Source organism: Quercus robur, chromosome 9, assembly GCF_932294415.1.
Source record: "Quercus robur chromosome 9, dhQueRobu3.1, whole genome shotgun sequence".
Taxonomy (NCBI): domain Eukaryota; kingdom Viridiplantae; phylum Streptophyta; class Magnoliopsida; order Fagales; family Fagaceae; genus Quercus; species Quercus robur.
This window is the reverse complement of record NC_065542.1, coordinates 2,713,151-2,730,578: the sequence shown is the minus strand read 5'-3', so window position 1 is coordinate 2,730,578 and position 17,428 is coordinate 2,713,151. Positions and strand designations below refer to the sequence as shown.

General features: G+C 38.7%; 1 protein-coding gene across 1 annotated transcript; it reads right to left on the bottom strand.

The window, feature by feature from the left end:
* Positions 1–16,650: 16,650 nt before the first annotated feature.
* On the bottom strand, positions 16,651–17,157 carry LOC126699781 (disease resistance protein RPV1-like). Its single transcript, XM_050397751.1, has one exon. It carries the CDS (start codon positions 17,155–17,157, stop codon positions 16,651–16,653), a length of 507 nt encoding a protein of 168 aa, XP_050253708.1.
* Between the last annotated feature and the right edge of the window lie 271 nt (positions 17,158–17,428).

The following is a 17,428-nucleotide window of genomic DNA, read 5'->3' as shown; positions in this document are numbered from 1 at the left end:
ACAGGCAGAATGTGATCAAGCAAAGATGGAGTTAATAAACAAACCATGGCTTGATCAACCAAGTGAACACCACAAGGTAGTGATCACAATGCTCATTCACACTTGGAATGAACACAAGGACATACAAGTTAACAAGCACAAGGCAAGACACTTGTATGCACAACACTCAACCAATGCATAGCACACAAGGCATATGCATCTAGGAACAATCCTACAAGGGCACAAGAGTGACAGTACATAAACCAAAATGCAGAACATTTAGATTAAGGTACTGATTTCAACATAGCATAAAGGCTGCACTTAAGCAAGGTACATACCATAAAGCCTACAAACTATGCATAAAACAATAACCCTAAAAGCTTACAAAAGCACATGGGTACAAACACAATATATTGAATAAAAACTTAAACAATATAAACTAAAAGTGCTTAAAATTTCTCCCCTTCAAAGTGATGAGAAGCTGTGATGCACTTGGAACATATATATATACTTGTACCCTGAAACACTTGCACAAAACACATTAGACCCTCAAGGTAAAGCAAGTAATAAATGACAAGTATAATATAACAAGTATAGAAATGACTACAATGATCACATAGCAAAGCAAATGATCATCTGAACAAGCATTCAATGAAGCATAATAACATAGGGATATATGCATGTCCAAAGCACAAACATGATGCAATGAGAACACCAAAGCATAACACAAAGCACCATAAAGCCAACAAGAAAACAAACAGAACAAGGTTTTCTAGTTAACACAATGTCGAGAACACCAAAGCATAACACAAAGCACCATAAAGCCAACAAGAAAACAAATAGAACAAGGTTTTCTAGTTAACACAATGTCTTCTCCCCCTTGGTATATGCATCTCCCCTATGGAATATCTCTCCCCCTACAAATGTGCATGAGAAATAGAATTTCTCCCCCTAAGGATGTGCACAAGAGTCATATAGAAATGACAAAATACTCCGAAACATTCTCTAGAGTATACTCTCCCCCTTTTTGTCAGGAATAGACAAAGGGTCAAGAAGAAACGAGGGCAAGAGATGAAGGTATGAACAATGCTAATGATGCATGAGGGGTGCAAGATGAATGAGAAAATGAAGCTCAAACCTAAGACAAAGTAACATGCTACAAAGCATAAGGTAAGCATGACATGCTAGGATGAAGAAGCAAGGTCTAGACCAATGCATGACAAGGGTAGCAAAGGTGTGTGCAAGAGGTGGCTAAGTGCAATGCATGACCAATGCATGAAAAATGCACATGTGGGGCAAGGTGTGTTAAATACACAACCAATAAACCAAACATGTTCCTAATGAGGAAACATGAGAAACCCCAAAGTTTGGTACTCATCGGAGTCCAAACAAGCGAGAAAATGTCTAAGAGGCATTTTATCAAACACCAAACATGCACACTATGAACAAAAATGTGAAACAATTCATGAACATCATGAAATCCACCCTTAATACATGTTCTTTCTGCCACAAGGGGCCAACATCCAATGCATATCAACAAAATAAACCAATCCCATGAAGAAAATTGACAAAAAATAAGTTTTCCCAACCCCTATGATGAAAATCCCAACCAAGAGCACAAAACTCTCCAAAACATAATCTAAGGATCAAAATCAATGAAAAGAGTTTATAATTACCTTAGAGATGTTAATGGATTGAAAAACCATTCAAATTGATTGGGTTTTGATGTAAAAATATAGAAAGAGGGGTTTTAGAGAGGATGGGAGAGGTTTAAAACAAGTTTCCCACGAAAAAGCTCTTTAAAAAGCTGATTCTGGGCGACTCGCGACTGGCGACTCGCGAGCCAAGTCGCGAGTGAGCCACGAAACCTCTCTGTCTGAACTCGCGGCTTAGACTCGCAGCTTGCAAGCCGCCAAACCGACCAGCCAAAACTGGCAGCTTGCTGGCAGCTCACGCAAGTAGCCAAAATGAGTGGCCAAAAAATCTGACACTTGTTTTTCAAACCAGAACATGTTTAAACATTGAAAAACTAAGTAAGCACTAAACATAAACACAAAAAGTGATAAAAATCACTTCCAAAAACATATAAAATGATCAAAAATATTTTTGGATTGAACCATATATGATTGAGCACACACACATCACATTTAGACAAGTACAATCTAACAAATGAATGAGACATTCATTGAACATTAGGCATGTGTGTTGTGTGTGTGTATCAAATGTGGAATAGTCCTTAGTCTAGAGTGAAGCTTCAATGATCAATTCAATCAAGTCATACACAACTAGTGCTAAGTCAAGTGGTCTATCTCAATTATAGAAATGAACATATATGACCTCCTACAAGAACATGATTACATATGATGAAACTTTTCATTTGGCTTCTTTACAATTCATAACATTTGATCATTTTGAATCAAAACATCTCATTTTGAGATCGATGCCTGAAATTTGTGATATTTCAATTTGATGAACAAGCCTTTGGCTTTTTGGGCATCATACAATTTCATTTAAGTCGCTTTCCCTTTTTCCTAGTCGAATACTAGTATGTGCGATGGCTTTTGCAGCTCATTATCTCTTTTCATTTTGAGATTTACATTTATTGAGCTCTTTAAGCAATAAAAATAAAAGAGTGGGAAGAGATATAAGCACAAGTCTATGCATGTATCAAAACCAACATGACTATTGACTAATCATTCATGACAAGCTTGAAGATCGATTTACAACAATCACACAAAGATGTCAAGATTTTTCCCACAAAGATATAAGTGCAAAAATAACAAGCTAAGCTCGTAAATGCACAAAGCCATTTGTACAAAGGTACAAGGCCAAACTCACATGTGATATGTGCTCAAACATATACGATCAAACTTTTTGAATTTTTCACTTTTTATGTGGTTTTGGATTTTTTACTCACACAAAACTGAAATATAAAAGTAAGATCAAAAACAAAACAATGCATACAAATAAATGCAAGATGCACAAAATGCATGAAGTTATGACATTTAATGCATGAAGGGTCCTACAAAGATCGAAAGAATTAGATCAAAGACCAAAAGAGCAAAGGCTCAACCATAGGAACCCTTCCTCATCCAAACGGAACGATTGTTTGGAATGAGTGTCTCAAGAGAAGTGAGACGAGGGTTGGAAGAATGAGAACCGGAGATGCACATAGTCAAGGAGTTAAGAGCATCAAACATTTTCTTTAACAACATGCTATTTTCACTCAAAACCGGTTTACTCTTTTTAGCACAACTTCCAAAAAGCTCAAGTTTTTCTTTTCTTTTGATTATTTTAAAAGCATGAAACTTAGAGCATTGAGGTCTTACATGACCAAAGACACCACAATGGTGACACACAATGTGTTTAGGTCTACTAAGCTTTTTGGGAAGAGATCTAGCAACATTATTTTGTTCTCTTTTCAACTTGGAGCATTGAGGTCTTATATGACCAATCACACTGCAATGGTGGCAAGTTAGAACAAACTTAGATCCATTCAAAACCTTAGGTTGAGACCTCAACGGAGGCTTTGACTTAACAGCCTTTCTCTCCACCTTTTGATTTCTTTTATGTGGAGGAATATACACCGATTTGTCCTTTAAGGTAGAACACACACTAGGCACAAAATCGGGTACCACAACATGATTGCAACAAATATTATCATCCTTTTTAACAATAGGTTCAGCAATCAAACACTTGGCATGCATCTTAAGAGATTCATTTTCACATTTTAACTCATCAACAAGTTTGTTAGACAAAACAAGTTTAGCATCCAAGTCCATATTCAAACATTCAAACTCTTTCAGCTTTTCATGAGAAATTTCAGCAAGTTTTTTATATTTCTCAACCAATTTGTTGGATTCATTGAGCTTAGCAATCAAATCATCCTTTTCACAAAATAACTTGCTCAAATTCTTTTGAAACTTCTTAGCATTTTTCTTTAAGAGTTTTTCAACACCACCCATAGATTCAAATAACATGTCATCACACTTATGAGGATTAACACTCATAGAGGCAATTTCACAAACACGTGGCATGTTACATTCATTACCAACCAAATCATGCAAAGAGTCATACAAAGCACAATCCATGGCAAATAAACACAAGGGGTCAAGGATCACACTTAGGTATTTAAACCACAACAAGTGTACCCGCTCTGATACCAATTGAAAGTTCAAAAACGTGTACAAAAACACTTTTGAACGTTTAGACCCCCAAAAATTAACTTAACCAACACAAGCAATATGTCAAACAATAAGTGTGCGGAAACTTAACATATGCTATAATATGAAATTGGTTAAATACTATCTAAGCCATAACAGAATAAAATCCACAGTAGATAATATAAAGGCAAAGATAGAGAGGAAGGAAGATGCAAACACAAAGACAACACGCGATGTGTTATCGAAGAGGAAACCGAAGTCCTCGGCGAAAAACCTCTCCACCGCCCTCCAAGCGGTAATCAATCCACTAGAAAATACAGTTGGGATACAAGGACAGCAATAGACCCTCCAAGCCTAATCTACCCAGTGCACCTAAGCCCTCCAAGCTTCTTGCTCCAACGAGGTTGCGCCGAACCTTTTTCTTTTCTAGCTTCCCGAATTCCGCTACTACACCGTAGCATCAACCAATGAAGATTGTCTCCTTCCTAACTGCTTCCCAGAACTCCAAACGACTGTCTCACAGAGATGATAATGGTGAGAACCAGGTTTGGTATAATGCCTCTCAAGGATTTGACAATGGAGAGGAAGAGAGTAAGGGAATTTGAAGAGACTCTAAGGTATAGATTGTGGGTGAAACAATCTGATTTTTCTTTAGGGTTTCTCTCTCAAAATTTTCTCTGGAAGCTCTCTTTCAATCGTGGGTTAAAAGGGTATTTATACTGGAGTGAAGAGGAATGTGAAACGTCAGGTTTTTCCAAAACAGGGGTGGCTCGCGGCTTGACCTCGCGGCTTGACCAAGTCGCGAGATCCAGTCGCAAGTTAACCGTATGGCCAGTTGTCCTGTTTTGTCCTGTAGTGCTCCAGCTAGCATGACTGTTCATCTTCCAGCATGCTTGGCACGTGTGCAGCTTCTGGCGGCTTGCAGCCGCGAGTCCACCCGCGACACTCTGTTTTCTTGCACACTCTTGAGCAATCTTCACTCTATCTCACTCACTACCCTTACAACAATCCCACCTAAATACAGGGTTACTAAATGCTGAATTACAAGCAAATTTGGCACGGAATAAAGCCAATTAGATGGTTGAATAAATTCAACCTTACAGTTAATTTTGGATGGTTGCATCATGTTGAGTTATAAAAGTGTTATAATTCTCCAAAATTTCACTTTGAATGACTTCAATTCTAAAGGGGTCAAAGAAGAATTTATAAAAGTTTTCCTATGAAATAGATGCTCCATTTGTTTTGACTAAAAATATTTGTCAAAAATTGACTCATTGTCATGTATTTGGTTGCAATATTGAAAATGAGCTATTTTTTTTTTTTTTTTTACGGTCATTTGGGAGCCTCAAATGTTAACATTGACCCTAAAGTCTGAATTTATTCGAAAAATTTATAATTAAAAAAAAAAAAAGGAATTTGGGGAAAATCCACAAATAGTCAATACTGGTCAACTGCCAATTAATGGCAGTCAATAGTTGAACCGTGATGAGAGAGGAATTGTCTTTGGAGTTTGAAGAGTTTTTAACGTTGCAAAGTTTATTTGTAATGATTTGTTAAGTAAAATATTTTGGAAACCCTTTTATGTTCTATTGGACGACTTTTCAAACAATAAGAAAACTTTATCCACTTATAAGAGGAAGCGAAAGATCTAGCCATAGGCCATCTCCATAACAATGATTATATTATATTCAAAAAAGAATACAATATAAAAAATTAATGTCAACAAATTTGATTATAAAAAAAAAAAAGGCGAAACTACACTATTGATTCCTAAAATTTACCCTATAAGCGCAATTGGTCCTTTATGTTTCAAGTGAGCACTATTGGTCTCTCAAGTTTCAAAATTGAACATTATTAGTCATTTTTTTTAACTAACATTAGTTTTAATGTCTACGTGGCTAACAGCACAATAAGGGTGCGTTTGTTTTGGGGGAAAATGATTTCAGGAAATCATTTTCCCCCAAACCCGCGTGTTTGGCAGCAACGGAAAATGAAATTTTCCGGAAAATCACTTCCTGTTGACCGAAATTTACTCCTTTGACCCGGAAATGATTTTACAATCTCATTTTCACTTCAAATCATTTCCAGGTCACGCAAAAGAGAAAGAGAGCGAGAGAAAGAACGCAAAACACAGAGAGAGAGAGAGAGAGAGAAAGAGAAAGAACGAGAGCTCCAATCAAGCCAACGAGCGAGAGAAAGAACGAGAGCTCCGATCCAGCCACCGACACCGATCTACCTCACGCCGGTCACGCCGAGCTCAACCAGACGATCACCGCGCCAAACGCCGCAGACCCACGGTGAGTGAGAGCTCAAACTCACACCAATCCAGACCAACGCACCCGATCCAGCTCAGCCAGTCGATCACCGGTCTAGCCACTCCAATCATCGAGCCAAACACAGACTCACGGTGAGTTTTCCGGAACCGGTTGACCGTCCACACACTCACCTCACCTCTGACCCACACACGTCCGATCCACACACTCACCTCACCGGTCCAACCCATCCTCCCGACCCACCTCCCGATCCGATCTCTGCATTATATATATATATATATATATATATATATATATATATTTATTTATTTATTTATTTATATATATATAAATAAATATTTATATATTTATTTACTTTTTTATTTATTAATTTTTTTAATTATCCATGTTTTATTAAACTGTGTATTTATGGGTTATGCATATGAAATTTTGGAGCTTTTCTGGTTGCAGGTTATTCAGGATTGGTTTTTGGTTTGATTTTTTTTTAGAATTTTGGAGCTTGATTGGTTATGCATGATTGGTTTTTGCTATGAATTTTTTTAGAATTTGGCTAGTTGGGTTATGTGTAGAACTTTTGCTGTGATTTTTTTTTTTTTAAATTTGGCTAGTTGGGTTATGTGTAGAAATTTTGGAGCTTGACCCATGCTTGGTGTTATTATGTTCTTACAGTAGAATATGTGTGTGTTTAAACCTTAATTGAAGGTGCTTTGGGTATATAGAGGTGATTGTAAATAGAATGCAATGTGATAGTATTGTGATATATCAATGTGCAGTTATCAATGTGATGGTATTGTGATAGTGTAAATAGAATGCAATGTGATTTGGTACTCGTTATCAATGTGGTTTAGATGTTTTCTGTTTGTGGCTGTTTTTATTTACTATGTAATCAATAGCATGCTTGTTTACATACCTCTTAGATCACAGTGTTTGTGATTTTGTTAGATGAAGAAAAAAACTAAAGCCGCAATTCTTGTCTCAGTTGCATCTGTCCTCCTTGTGGGGGTTGCATTGTTAAGGAAATTGTGACATAGACATAGACAACTGCCTAGGGCGCCTTATGTTAACCATGCCGCCGAGAGAGAGGAATACATAAATAGTGTTCTGCATGGAACTGAGAGACATTGTGTGAATCAACTTAGGATGAAGCCTATAGCTTTCCACCACTTATGTCACATCCTCACTGAGGGGGAGCACGTACGCCCGACTATTCACATGTCTGTTACGGAGCAAGTGTTCATTTTCTTACACATTATTGGTCATAATGTGAGGTTTCGTGTAATGGGTAGTCGGATCTATAGATCAACTGAGACTGTTCATATATACTTCAAGGTCATCCTTAGGAGGGTCCTGAAATTATATAGAGCTTTAATAAGATTGCGTAGCGAAGATACACCCCTAGAGATAAGGAATAGCAGAAGGTTTTACCCATATTTTAACGTAAATATTGCGACTTATGTATTTTTGTAAATTGTGAAGATTTATGAAATTTTAAACCATTATGTCTGCCAAAAATTAGGATTGTGCTGGAGCAATAGATGGTACACATGTTCGTGCATCTGTGCCACCTGAAATACAAGGAAGATTTCGTGGTCGCAAAGATAGAACCACGCAAAATGTGTTAGCTGCCATTAGTTTTGACTTAAAGTTCACTTATGTATTGGCTGGATGGGAAGGCAGTGCACATGATTCACGTGTGTTAAATGATGCATTTGCTAGGCCAGGGGGATTTTCAATTCCCGATGGTATTATACAATTACTTCAATTAGTTTAATAAATATTGTGCGTTTTCCTAAGCATAGTAGTGATTTGGTTTTATTTTTTAATATATGTAGGTAAATATTATCTTGGTGATGCTGGGTATGGTAATAAAAATGGAATATTGTCACCTTATCGGAGTGTGCGATATCACTTGAAAGAGTTTAGTGATCGTTCTCCTGAGAATGCGCAAGAATTGTTCAACCTTCGACATTCTTCATTGAGAACTACCATTGAGTGAGGGTTTTTGGAGTGTTGAAGAAACGTTTTCGAGTGTTGGATGCAGAACCATTTTGGTCTTTCCCAACCCAAGTGAAAGTAGTGTTAGCGTGTTGTGTGGTTCATAATCACATTATGGGGGTTGAACCAAACAACCATATTATAGAAGATGCAATGAACCAAGTAGAGTCTAGTGACCACCAACAAGAAACACAATCACGTCGAGAGTCCGTCGAAGATAGTAAATCATGGAATGCTAAGAGAGATGAGATATGCCAAGCCATGTGGTCTGATTATACCAGGAGTGGAGAGTAGTACTTTATTTAGATTTCTATGATTGTAATGTGTTTTTTCTTTTTGTTTTTTGTAAAGACAATGTATTTACTATAAACTTTTGGTGGTGTAATGAAAAAGTATTTTCAGCATTACATTGTTATTTGATGGTATTACATTGTCATTTCCAGTGTTAGCATGTTTCATTCTGTTGTGCACATTTATAAGCATGGTTGTATGTGTGTTTGATTTGTTGTTCATGTTCCGAGCGTAATTACTAAATGCTACTCTCATTTTTAAATGCTACTCTCACTATACTATTTTCAAATATAGTAATGTCAAAGGGCAAAGAGAAAGTTAGCAGCAGCAAGTAATTTAGGTGGCTGCCACCCATGCATGAGATGATGCTTAGGATACTTACAGAGGAGGCTGCAAAGGGCAATAAACCCTCTAGTACTTTCAGGGCCGGCTCCTTTGCTCTTGTAGCGAAGGAGATAACGGCCCAATTCGGGGTTGAGTGCCACCCGTCCTATGTTGACAACCGGATGCGAACTCTAAGGACCATGTGGTCCACTATTCAAACTCTTAGAAAGAAGAGTGGATTTGGTTGGGACGATAATCTGAAAATGATAACTTGCGACGCTAAAACATACCAAGAAGAAGTTATAGTATGGCTTCCAACTATATTTTCTTAATATAGATGATAATATATGTTTTTGCCTTTTATATGAAATTTATAGTGTCATTCTTTTTAGGATTCCATTGCTTTTATAAGGTTTTTCAAATATAACTTTCATGTCACCTTAGCTATGTATTATATCTATACATACCTATGTGTTTTCATCTATCTATATGTGTATATGTGTCTGAGCTACAATTTTCTTTGGTTTTCTGTTTGGTTGCTAATAAAATGTTGGAAAAGTAAAGAAAAGATTGATACTTTCTTTTTAAGGTTATTTTTTTAATGGGTTTTTTTCAGCAATGACTTGGGAATAATAGGAAATTAAGGACCCATTATTTTCTTTGATCTTTCTATTTGGTTGCCAGGAAAAAGTGAAGGAAAGAAAACAAAGTTTTTGACCAAAAGATTTGTGCTTGCTGTTGTAATTTTTTTTTTTTTTTTAATTGGGCTCTCTCAACAGTGAAGTGTGCATAATAGTAACACAATGTATTGACTTGTTCAATCCTTATTTGAGAGTTTTCTTGCATTACTTGTTTGATTACTGAGAAAATGTAGGAAAAAGTATGGAGTCTTTGCTTTAATTGTTATTTCATAGCCTTTTATATTGAATTTATGAGTGAAGTTATTATTGCATTGTTATATACGTTCCTTTCTCCCTTACAAGCGCATTGAAAGCATATAGAATATCTGAACAAAAAAATTGACTTTTATGATGAATTAGCGATTGTTATGGGGAAGGACACAGCCACAGGTGGCTTTTCTAAGTCCTATGTGGATATTGAAAATGAGCCAGACAATGGGGATAGTGCGGAGTTTGTTGCAGATAATGTGGAGGAAGGTGTGGTTAAGAAAGGGAAGAATGCAGTTGAGTCATCCACCACTGGGTCGGGAATTTCCAAGTCCCTCAAAAGAGGGCGTGCACCTTCTAATGCTGATGATAGTGTGCTGACTGATCTGTTTGATCAGCTGAAGGAAATAGCTGTCGCTCTAAAAGAAATCAATCGGGGCCCAGTGGATTACACAGCTTTGTACAATGAGGTAATGGCTATGATGGCGGATGGATATAGCGAAGATATGCTCGCAACTGCCTTCGACCATCTTTGTGAAAATGAGAAGACGGCACGTGGAATTTTAGCCAAGAATGCTAGGTTGAGGAAGCTGTGGTTAGATGGTTATTTGTTCTCACAAATTTGATTTGTTTATTTCATGTTGACTATGATGGTAGATTTAGGAATTAACTTTTGTTGTAGTATTAGTATTGACCTACCAATGTATTATATATGTACTCTTTTGTATTATTGGGACGATACAATTGCCCAAATTATGTATTTGTATTGTTCAGATACCACGAATAGGTATTGTAGGGACACGGTTTGTAACGGCCCATGAATGACGTTGGGCTCGTATGCAAAGGGCCCCAACAATATAATTTGTAGAGAGTGGGCTTGGAAGGCATGACCTTGGGCACAGGTAAGCGGTTTAATCGTGGTTTCTACGGAAGCTCTTATATGGGCAGGCTTGGCTTGACTAGCTAAGCCCTCCATTAATACGGGTTGTAGGACTTAAGTCCTCGGATGGCGTCCGAGGAGCCTTGCATCATTCCTTTTCTCCCTTTCGCAGGGATCCCCTTTCTTCCGGGGGGTTTACCCTTTTATACTAGTGTTCGATTCCCCCTTTAGGGTCCACGTGTAAGTTTTACTTTCTAGGGTGCAGACCTGTCCTGTCAACCCATACCTAGAGTAGTTAGGGGTCGTTGGGAAAGTTAAAGGGCATGGTTTAGAGTATGGGCTTGTCAGATACAGGGTTTTGTATTATGATGTTGGCAGCTTTTTCCCTTGCCCTACCCCTACACTGAGTTTGCCCCTTTCTTCAGGCATTTCGTGAGACGCTAAGCATAAGGTCGTCCTCGGCAATGGCTCTCCTCGGCTTGGGCCTTGGGCCCTAATGTAGAGTGGGCCTGGGCCGCGAATTCTCTGGCCCCACAATAGCCCCTCAAAATCCTACTGCCCGACTTTTTAGTCGATGAGGAGGGTTTTGGTAATGTTGGGCTTACATCATAGCTTGCTCAGAGTCTGTACTTTACTAATATTTGTGTTTTTCCATTTACATGGGAGACGTGCCAAATTAAGAGGCATTCCTTTACCCACTCACGTGGAGTCCTTTGACGCTTCAATACTCGAGGCGCGCCTTCATGAGGATCTTCAGATCCTACGGTTGCGAATGGCGTTGGAAATTGAGCCAATCTCTGCCTTGTCCGTAGCATTCCTTGGAAAGTTGCATGAATTGAATGCCACCACCTTACCTTTTATATAAGTAGGATAGGAGGTTATTTTCCTTACATATAAACCTTTCGGTTCTCTTCAAAATTATAATCCTTCAGCTATAATCACAGTTTTCATATTCAGTGCTATCCACCCTTTGTGCAATATGTTTGAGACACGGACAAGGGTAAAGGAACTGCATCCGCCACAGAGGCGCCGGGTCCTTCCGAGACTCAAGGTGGCGTGGTCTGGACAGGGGAGGCACATATTCAAGATAATCTTCCGTCTTGACAAGGGGGAAATGGTGTTTCTCCCTCTTTCAGTCAAAATCCGAAGCAAGTACTGGTCGCACCAGATTCTTGGTGCGTCAAAAGTAAGGTTTTCCGCCATCAGCGCCGTCTGCTCTATCGTAGGCGTGGTTACGTGGAGGCTCATCAACTTCCGGCTCCCTACACCTTTTCTTTAACGATGCTAGCCTCAAGTTGGGTTTCCTGCACCTTTTCTTCAGCTGCGCTAGCCCGAAACCGGGCTCTTTTGCTGCCTGAGTTATAGGCATGTAAAAGTATTGAGGAATGGCATCCTTAGACGAAATTTTGAAGCGGCAGCACGTCTCTTCTCTGCACCTCTTCTTTGGCTTTTTCTTCATTCCCTTGTATCTTTTCTTTTCGCTTGTGTAGTTAGTTTCAGTATGAGCTTATTTAAGCTCTTTCATTGTACGCTGTACTGTTTCTTTGTCTTAATAAGAAATGGATTTGCTCACTCTCAAATACTTTTCTTTTCTGCAACAACTACTTTGTGTATGAATATTACATGTGTATTTTCCTTTAATGATGCTTAGAGCAGGAAAAAACCTTGAAACAAAATCCTACTAGTTTGAACTTATTGACATTATCAAGTATAATAATGATAATTCCTAGTAGATTAAACTCTTGAAACTAACCGAGATAATGGCTGAGCGCTTCGTAATGCATGCGAGGCGACCGTCCGAGAACGATAAACTCTAAATAGTTCATCCGAGAAGGTAGCCGAGCAATGAGGGACTTTGATTGTGTTTTTGACAACATATGGCCCTATATTGCATCAATCCCCTTGGTACTGAGGATCCGAGGGTAGACTGGGGAATCCATGCAGTTTAGGGATCAACCCAACTATCAATGGGGAACTCCTCCCCGGGGTAGATTCTAACGGCCATACAACGTCCAGGTTGTGTCCAAACCCCGTATTGTCTCTTCTAGGTAGTTGGTTTCCCCAGAGGCTTGAGTCCGAGGACCATACAAGGCCTTGGTTCTGTCCAAAACTTGTGGGTTTTCTTCTAAGTAGTTGGTTTCCCCAGAAGCTTGAGTCCGAGGACCATACAAGGCCTTGGTTCTGTCCAAAACTTGTAGTTTTTCTTCTAAGTAGTTGGTTTCCCCAGAGGCTTGAGTCCGAGAACCATACAAGGCCTTGGTTCTGTCCAAAACTTGTAGTTTTTCTTCTAAGTAGTTGGTTTCCTCAGAGGCTTGAGTCCGAGGACCATACAAGGCTCCAAAACTTGTAGTTTTTCTTCTAAGTAGTTGGTTTCCCCAGAGGCTTGAGTCCGAGGACCATACAAGGCCTTGGTTCTGTCCAAAACTTGTAGTTTTTCTTCTAAGTAGTTGGTTTCTCCAGAGGCTTGAGTCCGAGGACCATACAAGGCTCCAAAACTTGTAGTTTTTCTTCTAAGTAGTTGGTTTCCCCAGAGGCTTGAGTCCGAGGACCATACAAGGCCTTGGTTCTGTCCAAAACTTGTAGTCGTTTATTTATTGATTTATTTTCCAAAGGTTAGCCCCTTGACCAAGGTGGGGGGGGGGGGGTTAGCTTGATGTTGGAAGCCCCTAGAATTGCCCGTGCCCTTGGCACTGCCAGGCATAGCTCCTAGTGGAAACTTATGTTGGAACAACAACAGCATGTTGCTGGAAATGGAGGCACCCTCGCAAACCTTTGCTTGACAAAGGCTCAACTCCACCGCCACCTGAGCCAACGCGCAAGCCTTCCCCACAGACGGCGCCAATTGTAGGGACACAGTTTGTAACGGCCCATGAATGACGTTGGGCTCGTATGCAAAGGGCCCCAACAATATGATTTGTAGAGAGTGGGCTTGGAAGGCATGACCTTGGGCACAGGTGAGCGGTTTAATCGTGGTTTCTACGGAAGCTCTTATATGGGCAGGCTTGGCTTGACTAGCTAAGCCCTCCATTAGTACGGGTTGTAGGACTTAAGTCCTCGGATGGCGTCCGAGGAGCCTTGCATCATTCCTTTTCTCCCTTTCGCAGGGATCCCCTTTCTTCCGGGGGGTTTACCCTTTTATACTAGTGTTCGTTTCCCCTTTTAGGGTCCACGTGTAAGTTTTACTTTCTGGGGTGCAGACCTGTCCTGTCAACCCATACCTAGAGTGGTTAGGGGTCGTTGGGAAAGTTAAAGGGCATGGTTTAGAGTATGGGCTTGTCAGATACAGGGTTTTGTATTATGATGTTGGCAGCTTTTTCCCTTACCCTGCCCCTACACTGAGTTTGCCCCTTTCTTCAAGCATTTCATGAGGCGCTGAGCATGAGGTCGTCCTCGGCAATGGCTCTCCTCGGCTTGGGCCTTGGGCCCTAATGTAGAGTGGGCCTGGACCGCGAATTCTCTGGCCCCACAGGTATCATTTTTTTACACCATGGAGGTGTAATGCCAATGGTGAACTATTGATGTGGCTGTTTTTATATAAATATTATGGGTATATTCAAATGATTATTTTTGATGTTGAAGTGGATGATAATTTTTGTACTGTTACAGATATGTCTAGGCAATGCAGGTTCTTGAATTTGAATGATTATTTTTGATGTTGAAGTGGATGATTAGTTTTGTACTGTTACAGGTTTGTCTAGATAATGCAGGTGCTTGAATTTGTAACACATTTCATATTTTCCATAAAATGATCCACAAACCAAACACCGGAATTGATTTTCCGTAAAAAACGAATTTCATTTTTCGTAAAATGTTTGACCGAACCAAACATGGGAATTGATTTTCCGTAAAGTATTTTCCGTAAAATGTTTGGACGAACCAAACACCGGAATTGATTTTCCGTAATATGATTTCCGTAAAATGTTTGGACGAACCAAACACCGGAATTGATTTTCTGTAAAACAATTTCCGAGACAGCCAAACAGCCTGAATACATTTTCCTTTTCTGAAAATTAGCATTTCCGAAAAATATGTATTTTCCGGAAAACATTTTACAGCAACCAAACACACCTTAACTTAGTGTCTTTTTACTATAAAGTGTTTTACAAACTAACGGGTAAGTCTGTGTATATTGTACCACCGAGGGGTGTGGTCTAGTGGTGTTGGGTGATGCACAAGATGTGCTGAGTGCGTGGTCCCAAGTTTGACTCCGAATATAGAAGCGCTTGGGTTACCTCCCTCAGCAACTTAGGATCACTAATTGGGAAACTTTGGCTCACCGTGGTCCCCCTGCGCCCTAGTAGGGCCCTAGACCCAACAAATATGATGCTATTATGATAATTCCTAGGTAGGATTGTCACGCCCCTCCCCCCCCCCCCCCCCCCCCAACCCAAAACCCATTTTTTATTCATAAAAAAAAAAAAAAAGTTTGTATATATTGTAATAGCCACGTTGGAAAATTTGCCAAGTTAGCAACTTAGCATGTGAGTCATTATTATTATTTTTATTTTGTCAAAAACATTTCCAAGCTCCTCGTTTATTTCCTGTGACCACCCAAAACTTCCTCTTCCTCATCTTCCAATGGGTGCTGCCTCTGTCACTACCGTTGTTGTCCCCTTTAGCCACACTTCCCTTCTAATCCAAATGGCCACTATCAAAATCACCTCTTTGTCGTTTGCCAATCTCCATGGATCTCCAGTAGTGGCTAATCTCCAAAGATGTCTATGTTTATTTGTTTTTAAACTTTGTGTTCGATGGATTTATAACTATAATTAACATGAAAATGTTTAAGTCCATTTCATTAGAAATCTTGAATTCTTTTTTATTTACCCTTCCTCCAACCAACATTCGTGGGGATTACCGACTGCCTTTTATTGCACAGGTCTAAGTTTGGGTGCAAGATTGCCTTTTGTTGCACATATCTATGTTGGGTTTCCTGCACCCAACCTTAGACTATTCTCATTAGCAAGAAATGACTTATGGTTAATGAATCTCAGAGAGAGAGAGTTTTATAAGACATTGCCTACTCAAAGGTGGATCTGTTGAGCAATAATACTCACTTCACAAGATTTTTGTTGGCTTTGAGGTGCTCTAGTGATTCGATTGGAGAATTCAAAGCGGCGAAGGAGAAAGGGACAGGTAAAAGCGAATCAAATTTTTTTCCATTATAATAAATAATAATCAATTAAAAGATTATGTGGCAACCTTATAATTAAGTAGTTGATGTGGCATTTGATACTTAAGTCGCCACATCAATTTGTAAATGCCACATCACTGTTTTGTTAGCCATATAGACAATAACACTAGCAGGAGTTTAAAAAAGACTAACAATGCTCAATTTTGAAACTTAAGGGACCAATAATGCTCACTTAAAACTTGAAGGACTAATTACGCTCATACACATCACTGTTTTGTTAGCCATATAGACAATAACACTAGCGGGAGTTTAAAAAAGACTAACAATGCTCAATTTTGAAACTTAAGGGACCAATAATGCTCACTTAAAACTTGAAGGACTAATTACGCTCATAAGGTAAATTTTAGGGACTAATTGCGTAGTTTCGCCAAAAAAAATATGTTAGCAAAAGTGATATATATATTCTTGAATCAAGTAATTCCATTTTGATTATATATATATATATATATATATATATATATATATATTCTTGAATCAAGTAATTCCATTTTGATCTTTTCACAGAGCTTATTCACAACCACTTCTACTGTTCCTAAAAAGTTAACAGAATTTTAACTAGTATACCATGATGTAGTTCAATCCATGTATGTTATGATATATTCTCTTAGCTAATTATATGCTTCATGGTACGTGAAAGAAGCTTATCATTTGAAATTTATGGAAATTACCTATTTTGTAGATGCCAACCAGAGATATTAGCCACTTCTCTTAAAGTAGCCCTCCATGTTTCCACCCTCTTTATGTTATCCTCAAAGCATTTTTGGTGATCAATAAAGGCTTGCTCAAAAGTTCCTGTTTGTTTTCGTACATCAGATGGGTCTACATTGTAAAAAATTGGAAATACTGTCAGTCCCATTTCCTTTCTGCATTTGATAATCTTGGCAAGCTCATCCAAGCACCACTTAGAAGATACATAGTTTTTTGAAAGAATTATGATAGCAAACTGTGATTCTTCTATTGCTTTGAAGAGCTCAGAAGCAATAGATTCTCCTCTCTCAAGTCCTTCTTCGTCCCTGAAGGTAATAATGCCCATTCGTTGCAAAGCATCATATAGATGGTCCGTAAAAGTATTACGGGTATCCTCACCCCTGAAACTAAGAAATACATCGTATTTCTGCTGACACGTCGAAGAAGAAAATGGTGACGGCAATGAGGCTCTTTTACGTTTCATTGAAGCTGTTGGAAATTTAGATAAAAGAAGTACATCCAATTAGAAATAAAGAAAATAAATAATTAAATTAGGGAAGAAGAAAACGAAGTGACGTGGGATTTTTATTTCAGGCAGGGAGTGAAACGGTAATAATAAAATGTGATGATTGTGTGTTAAAACTACGGAATTTAAGCACTATTATCGAAACTCTAATATTTGAAAGCAAACCTTTGTTTGTTGCTTATTCATTCATTTCATTGGTAATGAGAAAACCAACTCGAGGTTTAAACAT